Source organism: Alosa sapidissima, chromosome 1 (assembly GCF_018492685.1).
Source record: "Alosa sapidissima isolate fAloSap1 chromosome 1, fAloSap1.pri, whole genome shotgun sequence".
Classification (NCBI taxonomy): domain Eukaryota; kingdom Metazoa; phylum Chordata; class Actinopteri; order Clupeiformes; family Clupeidae; genus Alosa; species Alosa sapidissima.
In genome coordinates this window covers 12,786,153-12,806,337 of record NC_055957.1, presented here as the reverse complement: position 1 = coordinate 12,806,337, position 20,185 = coordinate 12,786,153, and the positions used below count along the sequence as shown (strand labels likewise).

The 20,185-nt window shown below is 41.8% G+C and overlaps 1 protein-coding gene across 1 annotated transcript in view; it reads left to right on the top strand.

Moving 5' to 3' along the window:
* The first annotated feature begins 4,009 nt into the window (after window positions 1-4,009).
* ak5 (adenylate kinase 5) overlaps window positions 4,010-20,185 on the top strand; it is a 56,100-nt gene continuing 39,924 nt past the window's right edge. The window contains exons 1-6 of the mRNA XM_042107575.1: window positions 4,010-4,501; window positions 5,518-5,704; window positions 6,123-6,290; window positions 8,804-8,976; window positions 10,898-11,011; window positions 18,103-18,294. Coding sequence (XP_041963509.1) covers window positions 4,442-4,501; window positions 5,518-5,704; window positions 6,123-6,290; window positions 8,804-8,976; window positions 10,898-11,011; window positions 18,103-18,294 — 894 coding nt within the window. The 5' untranslated portion in view covers window positions 4,010-4,441. The remainder of the gene's footprint in view (window positions 4,502-5,517; window positions 5,705-6,122; window positions 6,291-8,803; window positions 8,977-10,897; window positions 11,012-18,102; window positions 18,295-20,185) is intronic.

Here is a 20,185-nt window from a genome sequence, read left to right as displayed (position 1 = left end):
TATTTTGAATATCATATAGAATATATCTTTATTGTCATTATACTGTACATGTACATAAGTCCATACCTTTTATCTGTGTTAAATAGAGTTCAATAAAATAACAAATACAAATAGTAATCTTCTAAAACTAATAAATGATAGGCTAATAAATAATAAACTAAAACTCTAAAAGGAAAAAGTGAAAGATACAACCACACACACACACAATACATTCCACATTCTGCTGGCGCTCTCACTGAACTTGATCCTGTGTTTCATCGGGAGCCAGTGGAGGTTGTGGAGGACTGGGGTGATGGTCACAACAGCGGGTGGAGGTAGGCTACAATATGCCAAGTAGGCTACCACATACAGTACGGCCGAATGTGCCAAGTGCCAAGTGCAGCACAGCCAAGTACCTGACACAAGTCTGTTTTGAGGGGGCCTTAATGGTGAACATTAGACCACAACACCACTCATAACATAAGCACAAAGGCCTGGTCCTAAAGAAGGTGAAGGTCACAGAATGTCTGGACAAAGCACTAGTCTATGAAATACCACTCACTATTAAATCTTTTACACAGTCATTCAATTCTATTCAGGGGCAAGATTTCCATCTGCAGCTCCATATAAGACACTGTCCATGTCCACTGCAAATAAGCCTATCCTTTCCACTTCTGGTGTGTAATTTGAATGACCTTAGACCTTGATTAATATCGACATCACTCTAATGTTGAGGTATAGTTACAGAAATGACATTAGCCAAGGCTTCTTTCAGTGTTGATGTCTTCCTGTCTTGATGACATTGAACTTGCCAGTCAGACATTTACTTTCATATGCCAGATGATGGGCAAATTGATTTCATTTTATTATTATTTTATTATAAGAATAAAAGGACACATTATTTTAGCTTATTCTTGCTTTTCATAGACGATTTTGACATTAAAATAAATAATATAAAATAACCAAAATAATGTCATAGTGAGAACTTAGTGGAGCCTCATTGATCTTTTATAAACTCTGTGCATTAATTAACTTTAACATCGACTAAGCTATACTGTGAAACAAGTAGCCTATATGGGGGGGGGGGGGGGGGGGGGGGTATGTGGTTAACAGTGTTGGGAGTAATGCGTTACAAAAGTAATGTAATTACTGTAATATATTGCTGTTTGCAGTAACGCGGTAATGTAAGGCATTACTAAAAAAAAATGGGTAATATTTTACTCGGTACAAACTTCAGTAACGCGCGTTACAATGCATTTTAACCCGAAATGAAGTGGTGTTTTTATTTTTGATACATATTCGCAAACACCACCGCGAGAACAACAGAGAAGAAAAAATCGCGCGTAATAGTAGAACATTATCTCCTGATACTAGATGACTGTGGCTGCAGCAGACTCGAAGTCGGATTCTATTTGCTGGATAGACATACGCCTACGCTCATTATTTTCAGCTTGTCAGAGACAAGGATATGAAGAACATAATTAAATAAGTGCACTTTGTGTGCGAAACCGAAAGATCTCTCTATGCCTCGCGAAATAGCATGTAAATATGGTGCCATGCTAATTTTTTTATTCTTGTTAAAACACAAACTATGCTTTTAGTAGTGCATGTCAGCTTTGTGCTGTGAACTTGAATTAAAGAGAATAAAGGGATAGAAATGCAGAAAAAGATTGTGTAGCATGGCAATGCCACCGTTCCCACCACGCGCATCATGCACTTTGCGTAGGGCACCAAAGGACAGAGGGGGCACCCAAATATAGCCAATGAAAAGTAGCTTTACTGCAAACGGCGTTTCACTCAATAATGTTTACAATGTCAAAATGCAATAACACCATGTTACATGCAAGTTTGATACTTTTTGGGTTCTCTCAATCTCCACCACGTAGTACTAGAATGGAATTGGTGGGTCTTCAATAATTCGTTTTCCAAGCATTTCATAAAGCACATGATATGCCGAGTCGACTGAAACGCATTCCATTCAGATAGCTAGGTGGCTACCAGGCACATAATTCACTTTTAATTGCAAAAAGAAATGTGAAGCAACATGTCATTGCACACTTCCATTTCCAAAGCAATGAAGGCTGCTTATAACAACTTAACATTGTGCATATTATTGTTAATATTGTGCTATCAATGTAACTCAAATAAACAAGAGCTGGCAAAAGGGCATTATGAGAACTTAAAGATAAATGTTGTTAAAGTGACAGTGCACCATTTATAAGTAAAACAGCATTTCTTCAGAAATTAATGTTTAAAAACACACAGTAATGGTCTTAAATTATAAGCCTTTTTATTTTACTTTAGGTGTTTGAATTATCATTTAAATGTCACTCACTCAAAGCCACTCACTTAGGGCACCGAAATGGCCAGCAGGCCACCATCTTGACATTTCTTTATGTAAGCTTTGATTTAGGCTCTCTGTTGATTTTAATGAGAAGGCCTAGGCCTTAAAGTTACAGTATTTCTATCACAATTTACCAGATTTTGACCTTTTGTCGGACTATGATTGTTCCTTGTATTGCATCATGAGCACTGCTCCTATTGCATTCTACTGTTAGCCTTAAGCCTAGCTCAGTCATTATGCTATACCATAATCTCCCTCCATTGAAAGAGCAATGAGCTGCATTGAGCGTAATAAACTGCATTTAGAATGTCAAATCCATATGTAACAGGGTGGTACATAGGAAGGGCCAAGGGGCCAATCACAGTAGCCTGATTACGCCACCCTGAGGCCTAGTGCATCAGGGAATCTTTAAGAGATTGTACCGCTTTCAGGTTCGTAACTACACAGTGGACATGAATTACAGGAAAACAATATTTATTAAGACAAAAGGTAGGGAAGTGGAGATCTGAGGGTGGCAACTATGGAAGTTCAGACCAATACCATGCAAGCATAAAGAAAGGTTCACCTGTTACACAGCAAAAGTACACAGTAAAGCTACAAGGAATACACCAAAAACATCACACATGTGCTTAAACTAGACCCCCTCAGAGCCACCTCCCTACTAAATAAAGATGAAAGTTACACACAGAAGGACAAGACAGGCAACACAAAAACCAAACATAAAATAACCAAAGCAAAACCAAGACAAGACAAGACAGCAGCACGACCCATGTTCCCCATCAGCATGACTGTGCTGCCTAAAAGAACAGAACACAGAAGATTAAACAAAGAACACACCACAATATACATAACATAAAACCACAAATGTCTATGGGGAGACAGCATACCCGACGGTAGCAGGCAGTGGCTACACCAGTGGAGTCGACATTGCTACTGGCTACTGCCCCTCTTAAGTAGCACTCCACTGGTGCCAGATTGATCAAATGCCCATGCCCCGCCCCCTTCATTAGCACTTCCAGGTGCTATGGGGAAATAGCAGGCAGAGAAGGTCTACCTGCTACACATATTTCTAGATATTTGGGTGAAAGTAACTTAAAAGTAATGCAATAGTAGTGTAATGCCTTACAATTCAGAGACAGTAACATTATAATGTAACAAATTACTTTGAAATGACAGTAATAAGTAATACATAATACATTACGATTTTAAAGTAACTTGCCAAACACTGGTGGTTAAGCGAGAGGAGTTAAAGATGGGGTCTTCATTTGTGCTGTATGCAGCCAATGATGTGATAGCTACGGAACCCTAGAGTAGGCCTACTAGAGGGGTATTACAAGATATTTTTGGTATCCAGAAAACCTGCGCTCATTTTACTAAATTGTGTGCACATTTTACTAAATCGTGCGCACGTTTTACTAAATAGTGCGCTCATTTTACTAAATTGTGCTCTCATTTTAATTGTTGTAAATTGTGCACACAATCTAGTAAAATGAGACCACAATTTAGTAAAACGATACACAAAATTATCTTGTAGTGACACCTCCTGGGCTCCATAGATAGCTGATCTGTTTTAGAGAACTTAGCTTCTCTGTTGAGTCAAAAACGAAGTGAAAAAATTATGTGAAATAATTTTGGACTTCAGTGTCTCCCTTACTCCCTCTTGTGAAATGGCACTGCTTTAGCCTACAAGCTTGAGGACTATCAGATACTTGAGTTCGGTGGGCTTACAGCGTATGTGCTTCAAAACAAACCTCTAGGCTCGTTTAGGCACGACTGAACACATCATTCTGTGCATCGCAGCGCTTGACATGATATATCACGCGTAGTTTTCCCTTTTGCAGCAGAATGAGACCAATGTTATAGTCATTCATTTTTAAACAAGAACGAATTGAGGGGCTGGTTGAAAAGCAGCATGTCACATGGACATCAACCGGTTTCGCGCTAGGGAGAGAAGCACAGCTTTCTGGAATCCAGTAGTCAGAGGGAATTTGAATAGAAGGTCCGACTAAGCGGAGTTCCAACCACAAACAGACCAAGAGAGACCAAAACGCGAAGTAGGCTATTTTAATCTGAACGAAATAGGGATTTTATCAAAAGGCATTTGTTGTCAAGACTGCAATGAATACGAACGATGCAAAGGAATATCTCTCAAGAAGGGAGATACCTCAACTGTTTGAGGTGAGATTTATGCAATGCACTGTTGGAAGGATGTCACTTCTCCCAAGAGTTAGCCTAATTCATTTGTGTTTTTATGAATAGACCTACTGAAGTACACGGAAACCAGATTTGATATTGAATATTGCATTTGGAATGGATACAGATTAGAAACATTTTATTTAATGCATTTTAAATATTTGAGTATTTTTTTTTTCAAAATGCTCAAGACGACGATTCCTACTATGTCGTGCGTAATTGTGGCTAGTTTATATTCAGTCATATTGTAAATCTCAGATTACTATCATAATTGTAGGCATTTCAACCTGTCACTTATCCAGTTGTCTTTTCTGTTTACTATAATTACCCGTTTTATTGCCATATCGCTCTCAGTAAGTAGGCTATTCCAGACTCTTGACTCCAGCTTGTCTACAAGACAAGACATTGGTTATTAGGAGGGTTGGCAACATTGTTCAGTGTTAAAATGTAATACATTACGTTACATGAAAAGGACACTCATGAGGAAGTAGGTTACAAGTCGTGTCAAAAATGTAAAAACATATGTGACGAGAAATGTTATGCAATTCGTAATAGGCTGGTTCAGAGTTGTTTAAGGAATTAACCTGTAAAATGTCAGCAGAGCTATAGTCTATGCTATAATTCAGCACCGTTTCATGTATTCTTGTTAATTGTCTGTGTTCAAGCCTATGTCTGTAAGGATAGATGTCTATTGTATAATATTTCAGTCTTGGCAGTGATCCCATTCAATTGTTATTGTTATTGTAGCAGAGAGACGTTTGTGGAAACAAGTTAAAGAGGGAGGGGAACCGACTTGGAAGGATGCATGGGCACACTGAAACAACTCAGGGTCAAGAAAATCAAAACAACAAGGAATTTCTTTTGAGCTTAAAGGACTTCAGCATGAAGAAGCTGAAAATTAACTTAAGGCAACACCATCTTTCTCTGTGTACCACAAAACAATCAATGCAATCATTTAGGTTTTAATTATCAGTTTTATTCTATCTTTGTTGGGTGCTCAGAGCCTGCTGACAGGTTTGATGTATTACCGACCAGAAGACCCTATCGATTATCTGGAGACTTGCCTGAAGAAAGTTAGAGATCTTGGAGGCACCGATAAAGTCAGATGGGACACCTTTGTGGGACAAGAGAAGAAGTCTTTGCCACCTCTCAACGGAGGCCAGTCACGGAGGTCTTTTTTTCGTAATGGTATGTAGAACAGGAAGGGGGAACCTAGTCCTGCAGTCAAATTAAATAATGGTTCTAATATACATGCAAATGACAGGTATCTCCTCAGAGTACAGTGCACTAATGTCACTTTGATCAGTTACGGAAATATGGCCAAGCATGAGATCTGAACTGAGACTTCAGGCCAAAACATAGGGAAATGAAGACACAGGGGCTCTACAAAGAAACCCATTGAGTCGGATTTGCATGGCAAATATGTTACAGATTCAGTCATAAACTGTTTTTTGTCCGTGTAGATGGTCTGATCTACAGCAGCTAACTCTCCTGTTAAAATGTTTTCGTTTTTTTCAAGCTATATTGCATATGTGTTGTGCCTTGTCCTTTTATGCCTTGTTTATGTCTTGTCCTTTAACCAGTCATTGTGGTGCTCCCATTCCAGTTCTGCCCGACAGCCCCAACTTCCCCTACAGGAGGTACGAGCGCCTCCCCCCAATCCACCAGTTCTCCATCGAGAGTGACTCAGACCTGTCAGAGACAGCGGAACTCATCGAGGAGTACGAGGTTTTTGATCCATCCAGGCCTCGCCCCAAAGTGATCCTTGTCATTGGTGAATATGCCGTCATCTCACTTTCCCTCCATTAACAAGCTGCCACAGTGTTGCAGGGTAATTAGAGGGATTGATAAGCCCCTTAGGCATGGATATGCTCTTAGAGGATATCTTCTTTAGATGCAGATAGTGATTGATAAGACCCTTAGGCGTGGATATGCTCTTAGAGGATATCTTATTTCGATGCAGAGAGTGAAACATATGATTAAGCAACAGTGAACACAGCGACAAAGAAGAAAGTTGTGGAAGTTCATTTCTGTTCATGCCTGAGCGATTGTCTGCGTGTGTTTTAAAGTCCATTCCAATTCATGAAGTGTTAATGGTTTTCTTTAGCAAGGGTATCTAAAGGAGGCTTTATGGATGTCACTGTTATGATGATGAATGTGAGTTCATATACATCATTTGAGAGACGTATCGGTCTCTCATAATTTTTCATTGTGGATAAAGACATTGTGTCCGGCATAACTAATTATGACCGCCGCGCAGCGAAGCAGCGGTCATATAGGTTTAGTCAGATTTTTTTTTCTTTTCTTTTTCGCATGTCCAAATTTCCGTCAAGAATTCCCGGGACACTGAAAGACCGGGGTAGACGAAACTTGGTGGGCATGTAACCCCATATGGATAGCATGGAACCATCGTTTTTCATTTTGATCTGTAGCCCCCCCGCTGGACTGCACCCCCCGAAAGGAGGGTAGGGCAGACACAGTTTTCTGTGAATATCTCGAGAACCGTAAGGTTTAGGAGGACCATTTTTTTTTGTATGTTGAGCTCAAGGGGCCATGTCAACCCATTCCATAACCACTCATTTCATGTATAGTGCCACCTAGTTAAACACAAAAAAGTAAAAATGAGGTGTTGTAATCGCAGGTATCTGTGACCTAACATTGTCAAAACTGCACGAAATTGGAAGTGTAGGATCATTATGACACCCTGTGAATGCACGCCAAGTTTCGTCGAATTCCGTTCATGGGGGGCCACACAATAAATTAATTTATGTTACTATACACCAACTGGCCTGTAGGTGGCCAGAGACAGTTTTCTGTGAATATCTCGAGAACCGTAGGGCCTAGGAGGTCCACCTTTTTTTTGTATGTTGGTCTTAAGGGGGCATGTCAACCCATCCCATTACCACTTATTTCATGTATAGCGCCACCTAGTTAAAAATTAAAAAGCAAACAATTAGGTGTTTTCACCACAATATCTCTGGCTGACATGGTCAAAACTGCACGAAATTGAAAGTGTAGGATCATTATGACACCCTCCGAATGCATGCCAAGTTTTGTGAACTTTCGTTCATGGGGGGCCTTACAATAAAATAATTTATGTGTACATTTAGTGACCGTACACCAACAAGGATTCCCGGGACACTGAAAGACCGGGGTACACGAAACTTGGTGGGCATGTAACCCCACATGGATAGCATGGAACCATCGGTTTTCGTTTTGATCTGTAGCCCCCCCGCTGTACTGGACCCCCCGAAAGGAGGGTAGGGCAGACACAGTTTTCTGTGAATATCTTGAGAACCATAGGGCCTAGGATGACCAATTTTTTCCGTATGTTTGCCTCCAGGGGTCATGTTAACCCATTCCATGTGCACACATGTGCATAAACAGATGCACAACAGACACACGCACACACATACATTCACAGTAATCATACGTATGACACATACTCACACAGTAGACAAATGTACGCATGCATGCACATGCACAAACACACATACGCAGGCAAACACACAAGCACGCACACACACACACACACACACACACACCCACACACATAAACATAAACGTGTACACGCACACATGCCCACAATTCAAGAATTTCTCAGAATTATGAACAGGCAAGATGGGGGTGGGGTTGTATAAAATAAATTTTACATGTGAAATCTATGAACTAATCATGTTTTGGTACTTGTTGTCTAGCAGATACCAGTGAGAATTGAGTGTGGATAATGCAATTTAGTGAGACAGTTAGAATCATATAGGCCTTTCAGCGTGATTTATTTTTGTGGAAAAAATGTGCTGGACTGGGTGGCGGTCATATTTTGTACCGCTCTGCGGTACATCTAGTTAATGACATTTTTAAGAGGGAAAGGGATCAAGTATGTGAACAAAGTCATTTGATTAATTTAAATCTATATGCATATGTAGTCATTACCTTCAATTATCATTCACCATTTACTTTGTAACAGTAACAAAATAGCCTTTTTTTCTTAGCCATTAATGGACAGGGCTGTGAAAAGTGGACAGGAAATGAGTGGGAGAGAAGGATGGGGTGTGGGTTTGAGAAATGACATCAAGCCGGATTCAAACCGAGGTCTTTGTGGGGACTGGGCCCGTATGTGATACTGGACAGTGACGCTACCCACCCCACCCAAATACCCACCCCACCCAAACCCGCCACCCCATAACTGTTAATAATCTTGGTTATACGACCAATTTTGTAAATGCCGAGCTGAGTAGTACCCTGCGTGAATTGGCACTGAGTGTCATCTCATCCACTCTTCACAGGTGGCCCTGGCAGTGGCAAAGGCACGCAGTGTCTGAAGATCGCTGAGCGCTACGGCTTTGAGTACGTCTCTGTGGGGGAGCTGCTGAGGAAGAAGATGATCCACAACGCCACCAGCAACAGGAAATGGAGCCTGATCGCAAAGATCATCACCAACGGGGAACTGGCTCCACAGGTAGGGAGCAGCGCGAGGGGACTGAGGAGAGATGGAGGCAGGTTGTGTGTAGTTAACAGATACAGATCTCAGCTTGCTGAGAGATAAAAACATGAAAAACAAAAATGTCAAAACACAGTGATTGATTGTGTTGGTTTGTGACACTAGTCGCTGTTCATGCCAATTTAGAGCAGAGAGAGAGACTGTGTGGCACACCGCTTCAATTTGCCAGCATGTCAAATAGAATCATTGCCTGCTGTCATAGTGTGTTCTAAGCTCCATAAAAGCTACTTGAACAGCAAACAGCTACTAAGCACTAACAGTACTAGGTAAAGCAAACAGGAGGAATCGGAATAGGCATGGCATTGCTTAAGCATGAATGTTTTTGAAAGTATGGCCTACATGTTCAGCATCATATCTAACACATCCTTGTAGTCTAATTGTTGTCTAATAGGTGACACTTTGATTCTTTACAAGTGCTTGTGCTGAGCATCAAACAAATATCAGCTGCGTGAGCTAAAAATGTCAAATTAATATTTTAGTCATTGTTCATCAATATTGACTGAATAAAACCCACCCCACTAACAACAAATCTGCACACACACACACACACACACACACACACACACACACAAAACAAACACAATCATGTAGAATTAACTGAAGCAAAGAGGGGTGGGTAAGAGCTAGAAGAGCCAGAGAGGAGTTGGGAGTTGGGGTGGTCTCTGGGTTTCACCATAATAGCAGATCATTCAGATTCATAAACAGTAAGTTGTTGTGGTTACACACTGTGCTTGCGGTTTAGTCTTTTAGTGGCTCCTGGCCTCCTCCCTGGGACAGACATGGCTTCTGGTTCTGAGTCCTCCCAGCTGAGTTTACAGTTCTAAGATGCAGAGATTATGCATGAAAGGATAGTCCAGATCTCCCCAAGACTTTAATATGGCGTGGGATTAGAGACGGTTGTTGCAGGAGGCAAACAGTGCTGCTGGCTGGCAATAGCAGCAAAATTCGGCGACTGTTTATGCATGATTAGGTGATTAACAGCCAAGATGGGGACAAAGAAGGACACACTGATTCAGCTTCCAGCATTTCACCTAACCTGATCTTAGAACTTACAGTATCCCCAGTATTACATCGCAGAGCTTCAAACTGATTTTTTTAACATTTCCATGCTTAGTGCATAAATGCAAAGGCTGATCAGACTTGAAGCATCACAATGTTGATGCAGGCTCTTGTGAGTGGTTGTTACAAGAATGATGCCCTGATCTAGCCATCTGTCTTGCAGAGGAAGAGGAGATTTGGCAAAGGGGAGTCGCCTTCCTGTGTTTGTTACAGTCCAGCAATGTATGATTGATGTAGTAGATATTTCTAGATGGGTCCTTAACTTATTGCTCTTCTTGTTCATTAAACAAATTGTACAATTCTGAATGAGCTCAGTCTGCACATTTCCCATGCTTGCATATTCAGTTATTTTGTCAGTTGCTTTCAGAACACAGTTCTTATATCACATGTGCACTGTGTCGGTTGCAATTAATCCACATTTTGGTGAGAGGCAGTTTAGCATATTACTGTTCCTTAAGGGCTTGGAGTTGAAGGAGCATGCTTAGACACTTTGCCATATTGACCCAACTTTCTAAGATATGTGCTTTAAAGATCAGAGAGCCAAAAGAGAATGCCATTCCAAACAATTAGTGTAGTTATTAGGCTTTTCCACACTCAAGTTGGGGGAAATTTAACAGATTTAGGAGATGTGTTATAAGAGCTGTTGACTGTTGGCTGAGAGTTCATAAGAGATAGTCCACATCTGTTTTTGTGTGTGTGTGGGTTTTTTTTAGGTTGAGGTCAACCTGAACCTGTGCAGGTTTAAAGGCATATGAGTGATTGATTAATGATGTATTATTTCTTAAGTTATTAATCAGAGCAATTTCTCATCCCCTTACAGGAGACAACTATAACAGAAATAAAACAGAAAATTATGAAGATACCAGATGCTACTGGGATTGTAATCGATGGCTTCCCCCGTGATGTTGGACAGGCACTATCCTTTGAAGATCAAGTATGCTGCTTTCTTTACATAGAATACTGAGTTTATTTAAGCTGTTGTTATTTTTGCATGAGAACATTTAGTCTATAGCGTATGCCTTAATCTGCTGACCTAGCAAAGTGTCCTAATACCTTGAAATGCATGTAAGGTTGATCCTTCAGTCCTACTATGCACACAGGTGCCCCTAGGGCACACACACACACACACACACACACACACACACACACACACTGTCATGTAAACGTACTGACTGCTGACTGTGGTGACAGTAGAAAGCGCAGCTCGTCTCTACTCCCCATGCCATTTAGCCCTGCGTGGTCTGCAGGATAATGGCCATGTGCTCTGACCATATTTCCCAAAGGGTCAAGTGTGTCAGTCAGAGCACCTACTTGATGTCTTCTGTTGCACAAAGACACCCACATCTGATTTGTTGAAAGAGCATAGGGATGTGATTTCACGGTGAGTGAGGCTCGGGAGTGATCATTCAAGTGCCAAGTGTGGCTCTTCTATCTATCAGTTTACAGTCCCACACAGCTTAGTGTACTGCTCTCACTGTGCACCAGAGGACGAGCACAAGTCATGGTTCTGAGGAAGTATTGTTGGGTGTTGAGTTGGGAGTAGAGTGGATGATCACCTCAGTGGATGATCAGAGTAACAGGTAATGGTTGCTCATTATTTAGCTTTGTGTTTTATCAGCCCAGAGAAGCCTTAAAAAGGCTCTAATGAGAACATGGCTGTCGAACATGTCCAATCTGAACACACTCTTTTGGGAAAGGAATGCGTTTAGATTTGAAATCCCCTTTTTGCCCCTCAGTTGTTATGGGGTCTGTCAAAAACATGCTCAGATGTTATTTTACAAGACTTTTTACAAATCTATAATAAGGCTGGGGAATAAAATGGCCCATTTTAGCAGATATCTAGTGCCCCCTCAAGGTTATCTGGCACCCCCATGAATAAATAAGTAAGCTTTACACTGATTGGCTGCCTTGCAGCCAAAGACTGCTCATAATAGGCTACAACGTCTACCTGAATCTCCAAGTTGAAATGGTAGAATAACATTTGGAGGAGGGACGGTGATCTGAGGGATTGTTTGCTTCAAAGTCTGCACTTGTTGTTTTTAGTGGTCATTTCAAAGTCTGAGATTTGCATATGAAGGAGGAAACATTCCATGATTCTGGTAGATTTGTGGCCATGTACCAAACTCTCCTTATTCAACAAAGCCAAAGTTGTCATCTTTGAAGTCCAGTAAGAAATCTAGGATTCCCTAGAGTTGGGAACTTGATGTCTGCCGCAGTGAGGGAACCCACACCTGTTAATAATGTTCCAGTAATGGAATAATGTTGATGCAAATGGAGAGTCCAGGTTTTTACTTTCCCTTTAGATAGCTGGAAGTTGTTCTCTATTCTTCATGTGAAATGCCTACTGTAATGGCTGGGTATATCAATATTCACAGTCTTAGAGCAGGTTGAGCAACACATTGAATATACAGTATGGCACAGTGGATTTGCAGGTTTGTCCTCCCCTGTCCATATTTCTAATTAAAGGGAACTCACTCTTTAAGCTGTCTATTTATATGCAGATGGAGGGATTGATGCATACTGTGCTAGGCATATTAACTGGGCTCTAATAATTTTCTACAGTAGAGCCAATGACTGACAGATCCTCTAGAGTGACTGGATGTAATTATATTGGTGTTTGCCAGAGACCTGCATGCGTGCCAGTATCCCGGAAACAGCAATATGAGATTTGATTGGCCCTTTATCTCACCGCTGTTGCCGGTCATCACAAGCAAATGTCTCCATAAAGAGGCAGGCCACGTGTGACAGACGTGTGCATGTGTCTGAATGCTGTCTGGTTGCAGTGGTTAAACTTAACGAGTGGTACCGATGGCAATCTCTTTATCTCCACTTCCTCCCTTCCTTGTGTCACACCAATTACTGCTGAGGTCTGACATAGTGATAGCCTGATGAGCCAGACCCACATTAAAATGTAGGGTTTGGGCACTCACCGTTCGCAGTGCTCAGTCCGAGGGGCGGGATAATCGGGTGTCTTTCAAATTCCCTCTGCACGCAATAGGACAGCGCTATGAGTCCCATGCGTTTTCCCACCAGCAGAGCTAGTTGGCTAGTTCAAACTTTTGCCAACTTTCAGTAAAAAAAAAAGCTTAACTCGTGTCACACTGTTTGCCAACAGCAACATCCATCTTCTTTGAGGATGGGAACAGGGAATTCAAGCCAAACCGTTGCAACTCTGCCATCAATCATTATGTTAAGCCCACCTAACAACTCTATACACGATTTGATTGGCCTGATAGAAGTTAAATTTTTCGAGCTCACAAGCCAACGGAGAGTTGCTAGACTAGACTTGGCAGCAAATGTAATTTGTTGCTGCTAGGGTGCGTCTAGATTTCTAGGCTAACATAGTGAGGCATCTGTACACAAGGACTGAGAGAACAGAGAAAGAGAGAGAGAGAAAGAATCTACAAAAGAAATATCCTAGAAGTAGAATAGGTATCTCTCAAACACCTTTACCATCGTACCATGTTTCCAACGCCGTTTCAGGTGTGCCGATCTATTTTCCGCTGCATGTAAGGTGACATTGCGCCATGTTGATTTCCTGTTTTATCTCGTCTTGGGAGTTCTGTGTCTGCTTTCCAGAAGCCATTAGCACTGTGTCTGTGTCAGTGCTGCTCTGCCTTAATGAGGGCTCCATGATAAGTGAGATCCCCCCTGTGTGTGTGTGTGTGTGTGTGTGTGTGTGTGTGTTTCATGTCCCTTAATATGCATTTCACATACATATGAACCTTTTCCAGTATATTAAACAGAGCCCTGTTTCTGGGGGCAAAGATGTTCATGCCTCATAGTGTCTTCATGTCTGGGCCAGTGAGCGTTGACTCACTTCCACAAATCGTGCACTGTGACTTCCACCCAGTGGAGCTCACTTGCATTCAGATATCTCAGTAAACATTACCATAGGCAGCTATGAGAACCACAGAAGTTGGTCAAGACAACCGACAAACCCAAACATTTTACATTTGCTATTGAAACAGAGCAGACACAGGTTTACATCTAGACAGAACATACCATTTTGTGCCAAGGTACTAGTTTTTCCTGTGTGCAAGTGATCAAGCAACAGGTAGCCTGATGTTCTGCTGCGTTCCCAATCAATAAATAACAGTAACTAAGAAGAGACAATACAGTGTGATGAAACTCCCATGAAACATCTAAATATTTGAGAAGTGTGGGAGAGACAGAGAGACAGAGAGACAGAGAGACAGAGAGAGAGAGAGAGAGAGAGAGAGAGAGAGAGAGAGAGAGAGAGAGAGAGAGAGAGATGCCTAAGCAGTGGTACAAACTAGCTGCTCTTGTATTTGAATAAGGATAACTAAGCTCTATGGACACAAAAAAATCAATAAAATGACCTGAAATGAATTCTGTGAAATTACTTTTTGCCGTGGCAGCCACAGGCCAAAAACAATGAGTAACCCATTACAGCTGTGATGTTAGACACAGCATGCTAGGCTACTGGAGTATAACAACAAATATAAACAAATTATGTTGTCCAAGTGCTAAATGGAATACGAAAACAGGCTTTATTTGGCATGTCAGTATGATGCCACTTACAGATACCCCGAGAAGTGGCTTGACTGTTCAATGTTTTGTTTAGTTGGAACATATTTTAACCTGGGCATAACAACAGACTCTACCTCAGATCCCATGCCCCTTCTTTTTGGGACATTCTGTTGAAAATATGTTTGTTTTGTTCAGGTTGTCTTTATAATCGCAACTTGACTTGTACAATTTGGATAATCATCTATGGAGGAGAAAACAATTTGTTGCATTCCATTGTAGTAGTATTGCCCTTCATTGCAATCCCAGATCAGTGTGTGGGCTGTAATATCCTGTGCCTCCTCTGAATGTGTCACTGATACAATCATTGGTTATGGTCAATACATCAACATGTCACAGCATCGCTAATGGGAGTTCCAGTTACGTGTGACATCCTTCTGCATTGCTGATTCTCAATCATGATAACTAACGTAAAATAGATCCTTAGGTTAAGAGGTTATTGTTTGTTTTTGCAAAAGATTAGATATTTTAAATGTCCTCAACATTTGAACAAAAGAGAGTGAACAAAAGACATAGAGAGAGTGGAGTTTGTAGAATACTGGGGAGTTCTGGAAGTCTCTTTCCATGTAACTGTGTTCTTTGATGTTATCTGTAGACAGACCTGAGTAATGTTCTCTGTTCCATGCAACTTTGTCCTTACACGTTACCTGTAGACAGGCCTGAGTATTCTGGACAGGCCTGAGAATGTTCTAGACATAATCTTGTGTCATTATTTAGGATGTTGGACATTAAAGCTACATTATGCAGGTTTAGGTATATTTGGCAACTGTACAACTCCCTCTAGAGACACAATATTTACTGAAATGTCAAGTGGGTTTTATTTAAAAGACCTCATGATTAACTGCTAATAGTGCATGAAAGAAATATCGGTGTGATGCTAGGTGAATGATTCACCTATTACAAGTTTGTTTACCATCAAATTAGCTTCTTAAAGGTTATATTAATGTGGAAATCTTACATAGTGTACCTTTAAGGGCACTAGATGACAGAAACACTCCACTGTTTTATCATCTCCTTTTGCATGATTTTGCCAGATTCACACAGGCAGCCTTGAATAAAAGAGTCATGAGAGAGGAGACTCAAGAGACAGACAGACAGACAGAGAGGAAGAGAGAAAGAGAGAGAGAGGGGGAGAGAGACAGAGAGGTGCTTTGAGGATACAGAAGTGAAACTCATACCTAAAAATATCTCTGTTAATTGAGCTGTCTCCTGTCCTGTCCCCCCTCGTCCTCCTCAGGCATCCTCAGTGGAGGACGGGAGAGTGGCAGTGTTTTTCTGGAGGCAGTGTGCGTGCTGTTTGGGGAGGAAGGGAGGTGAAAGAGGGGTAGATAGGGCTCTCTCAACCTCCCTGGCTCCTGACAGCGCTACCCTTTTCTACACCAGCGTGCTAGGAACAACACTTTTCACAGGGAAGCCCTCTGAGGCTGCACTCTACTTTTAATGTAGCTCCGGGCGGACCTCCGTTTATGAAGCTTGCTCATCTAAGCTCCCCTCAACTCAGTTGTTCCTCTCGCCCTCAATGTCTCTCCCAGCCTGTCAGGTCCGCTGTATCCCCCCCCCCCACACACACACACCACCCCACCCCCCCCAATTTGAGAAGCAGCACAGATGGGACGTGCCTTGTGGCTCTGCCCTATATAGAGCTGGATTAGGGCGCTGGGAAGCATCACTTGATGTCATCATGTGTGTCTCTGCAGGCCTCTGCTGCCGCACAAACATGTGACTTCACCTCATGTCATTTGTGATGCGTTTAAGCCTTGCATAGATGTTATTGCTGCTGCTCATACTTGCAGTGTCCCATTTTGTCTCAATGAAGGTGAAGGTGTCTTGCCTAAGAGCTCAGTGACGTGTGTTGTTGTTGACATGTGAGGAAGAGCATGTAGGCGACACGGTTTACTCCGAGCCAAGTTGGAATCTGTTATCGCCAGTCATGCATTCTTACTGCACTTGACTGAAATGGTTCAAAGGTTCAGAGAGTGAATAATTTTGATGGCGGTGATGCTCTTTGTTTGTTGATACATACCCTTTTTCTCTTGTCAGACTGCTAAACTGCTGAAGCATCTCTGGAAAAGGAGTATGTGTTACCTTCGAAATGTAATGCACGCGTACACAACCCGCATAAACAAGGTCAGAGGTTTCATAAGTATGCTAATGTGCAGCTCACATAGACACCAGTGACTGGGTCTTAGGGGACCTCATTGACTTGTTTGTTTGTAGAAAGGAATGCAGGTCTGACTGCTGTCTTCACAGTCTCTCTGCGAGGAGTCTGATGTGGAGTATATTTTTGGCTTTGGTCCTCAACACAGCGGTATAAGAAATGAGAACAGCATGAAATATGTCTTCCTGGGAGAATGCAAAATGACTCAACAATGTCTCTGTGATGTTTGCGCCACATTGAGACCTTGAATCGTAATGATGTGTTGCTTTTTATAGTGCATAGACCTCAATGATAATGTAGGTTCAGGGAGAGGAAGTGTGTGTTTTTATTGAAAGGCTTTAGATCATGCCTTCTTTCTGAACTCCATTATATTAAAGGGACACCAGGCAACGTTTTCATGTTAATTAATCATCTTCGTAAGTCGGTATATGGTTAAATGTCTCATTACGGGGCGAATGAAGGCTCTCTTGCCCGCCCCTACTGCCTGTAGGAAGAATATCCCACTTGCAAGTTTGGTGTATCCTACCCGCCGACCGAAGCAGGATCAGTTTACAGCACAGAGGCAGGCTAACAAAACGCTAGAGATTGTTGCAAACGTGTGTATAATGGCAGAGCCGGCGAAGAAGCAGTGAAAACCCTTGACGGAAGACGCAAAGAAAAGGAAAAGGGGAGTTTCGTAGAGAAAAAACATCAGGCTTGCCTGGTGTCCCTTTAATTAAATCATAATTCCACTGTGTGAATACGTAACCATAGTGACCGGTTCCCTTTTCCCTGTGTGATAGATGTTGGCTGTATCACCAGACACCAGTTTTCTCACATGTGATACCAAGAAAACACATCTCTGATTTTGTCCTCTTCATTATTATCCAGTTAAATGTGTTTTTTAACACCTATTATGTGCCAACAGAATCACAGATAATGTGTGATTGCTGGAAGATTTTGTTTATCTAACTTCAGGCATTGAGAGCAAGGCATCTGAAGCACCTGAGCAAGATTGGTTTTAAAATGAAAAAAACTTCAAGGAACTACCCAATTTTGAGTTAGTTAGTTGGTTTTAAATGGTTTAGTTAACCAATTGCACATCTACTGTATCTACTGAACTATTCTGGCTGTATATTACATTTGTTTACATCTTTTTAACATGGTTTGGAGTTGGTATTCATGGTCCCACTATAAGATTCAGTTCATCCGTAACCTCTAACACAAGGTTGTAGATCTATTTGATTTGAACCCTTTTCCAGTGTGTGAACTGTACCTATTGGTCTGTATAAGAGGTCTACTGATGTGTGTGTCCCTGTTGTCCCCCTGCTGTGCAGATCTGCACCCCAGACCTGGTGGTGTTCCTGGCTTGCACCAACCACCGCCTGAAGGAGCGCCTGAAGAAGCGGGCCGAGCAGCAGGGTCGCCCAGACGACAACCCCAAGGCCACCGAGCGCCGTCTCACCAACTTCAAGCAGAACGCCATCCCTCTGGTCAAATACTTCCAGGAGAAAGCCTTGATTGTCACAGTAAGTGTAAAAGAGACAAGTATAGATGGATGGATGGATGGATGGATGGATGGATGGATGGACATTACTGATTCTGAGTTCAACGTGTAGTTGCAATCAAAATTGCCTAGGAGAATTAGGTTTATTGCAAGATGTACAAACCTTCAGCTGTTTGCAGGTGGACTTTGAGGTATGCATGGGATCATTGTCCTGTTGGAAGGGTCCAATGATGTCAATAAGTGGAATCTACAAAATTAAACAGGTGCTGGGTATAAGGCAAAATTTAAAAATAAAAAGATACCCGCACACTGTTCTATAAGCTCCCAGAGTGGTTTATTAACAACGTTTCGACCTGACGAAGACCTCTGGGTCCAATGATGCCCAAGCTTCAGCTTCAGCTTGGCCAATAAACCTAATTTGCAATTCATGGGTTTCATCAGGTCCCTTTCCACAGGTGTATAAAATCAAGCACCTTAATTATCAATGCAGACTGGATGGTGCTTGATTAATACGCCTGTGGAAAGGGACCTGATGAAACCCATGAACAGGGGTTGGATCGTTTCGATTGCAACTGTAACGGTATATCAGCAACAGGTGATCATGCCTTTGCAATTAGATAACTCTCTGTGTGACAGTGAAACTAAAGAATTAGTCATTATGTCATTATACTGTTGCATAATTAGTAATTATGCAACAGTAATCCACAGCTACACGGCATCACACAGGACAAGCACAGAGGCATGTGAGGGACCATTGGACACCACGATTGAATCTGAGAATCTCTCTAGTTTGCTTAGTCTGAGTATGGCCAGATATATGGCCAAAGATAGCCATCACAGCAATCGGAGGTGCTACACGTTTATAATAATACACGTGTATTATTTAGCAATCTAGACGAGCACACGCTGAACAGCTGCGCCTGTGCTCGTAGGAGATATGAGTTTGTGTCCTTGGCATTATTAACCGCCAAATTATTAATGCCAAAATTGTTGAGTGCAGATATCAAGGTGTTTATAACTGTTGCATCATAATAAATAAATAAAACTAAAGTTTTATGATTAAGTGTCAGTTAATAACCCTCTCCAAATGCTCTATAAGAACACCTGAAGACAGTGGTGTTGTGGTGGTCTTTAGTATAAAGCGCCTGTATGCTGGCAGAACAATGAGAGAATTATGTCATTAGATAATTTCCTAGATGAACTGTATATCTCTCGTGAATAAATCCTCTGGATTAGAGCGGTTCCTAGTGGAACCTAAGCTAACACAGTGAGAAAAAAAGGCCTCCGAGTCGTGAAGAGGAAAGATTCGGTAAATGTCATGCTCTTGCTAATGTTTGATGCACAGCTTTGCATGGGCAAGCGCACATATAATGTCAGTCAGTCTATGACTAAGGATGACTAAGACGATAAGGCTCCATCAGAAATAGACTGCGTGGCACATTCGTGTTTCTTGGAATCTGCAGCAGAAATGGAGCGTTTTTGATGGGCCTGAGGACCATGGTGTTCTCTCCATTTCTGTCTCTATCAGGTTGTAAATCACAGTGTTATTGTGGGTTGGAGATATCGAAAACTTGATAATGCCCCCGTGCAGACTTAATTTAAGGGGTAATGATCCTTGTCAATTGGAACTTGGAAGTACTAAACACTTTTCTGCAAATAAAGCTTGTGTCAGTCACGATGGAGTTTTGCTGAGCTTATAAAGATCTGGTACACACCACCCTGCTATGAACTACAAACTATCAATCTTTCTTTATCTGTGTGGGTGTGTGTGTGTGTGTGTGTGTGTGTGTGTGTGTTCAGCCATGGGTAGTGTGTGGTCTTGGGTTAGCAGAGAGTGATGCAGGTGTGTGCTATTTCACCAGGGAAGGCAACCCAGAGAGTGGTGCAGGTGTGTGCTATTTCACCAGGGAAGG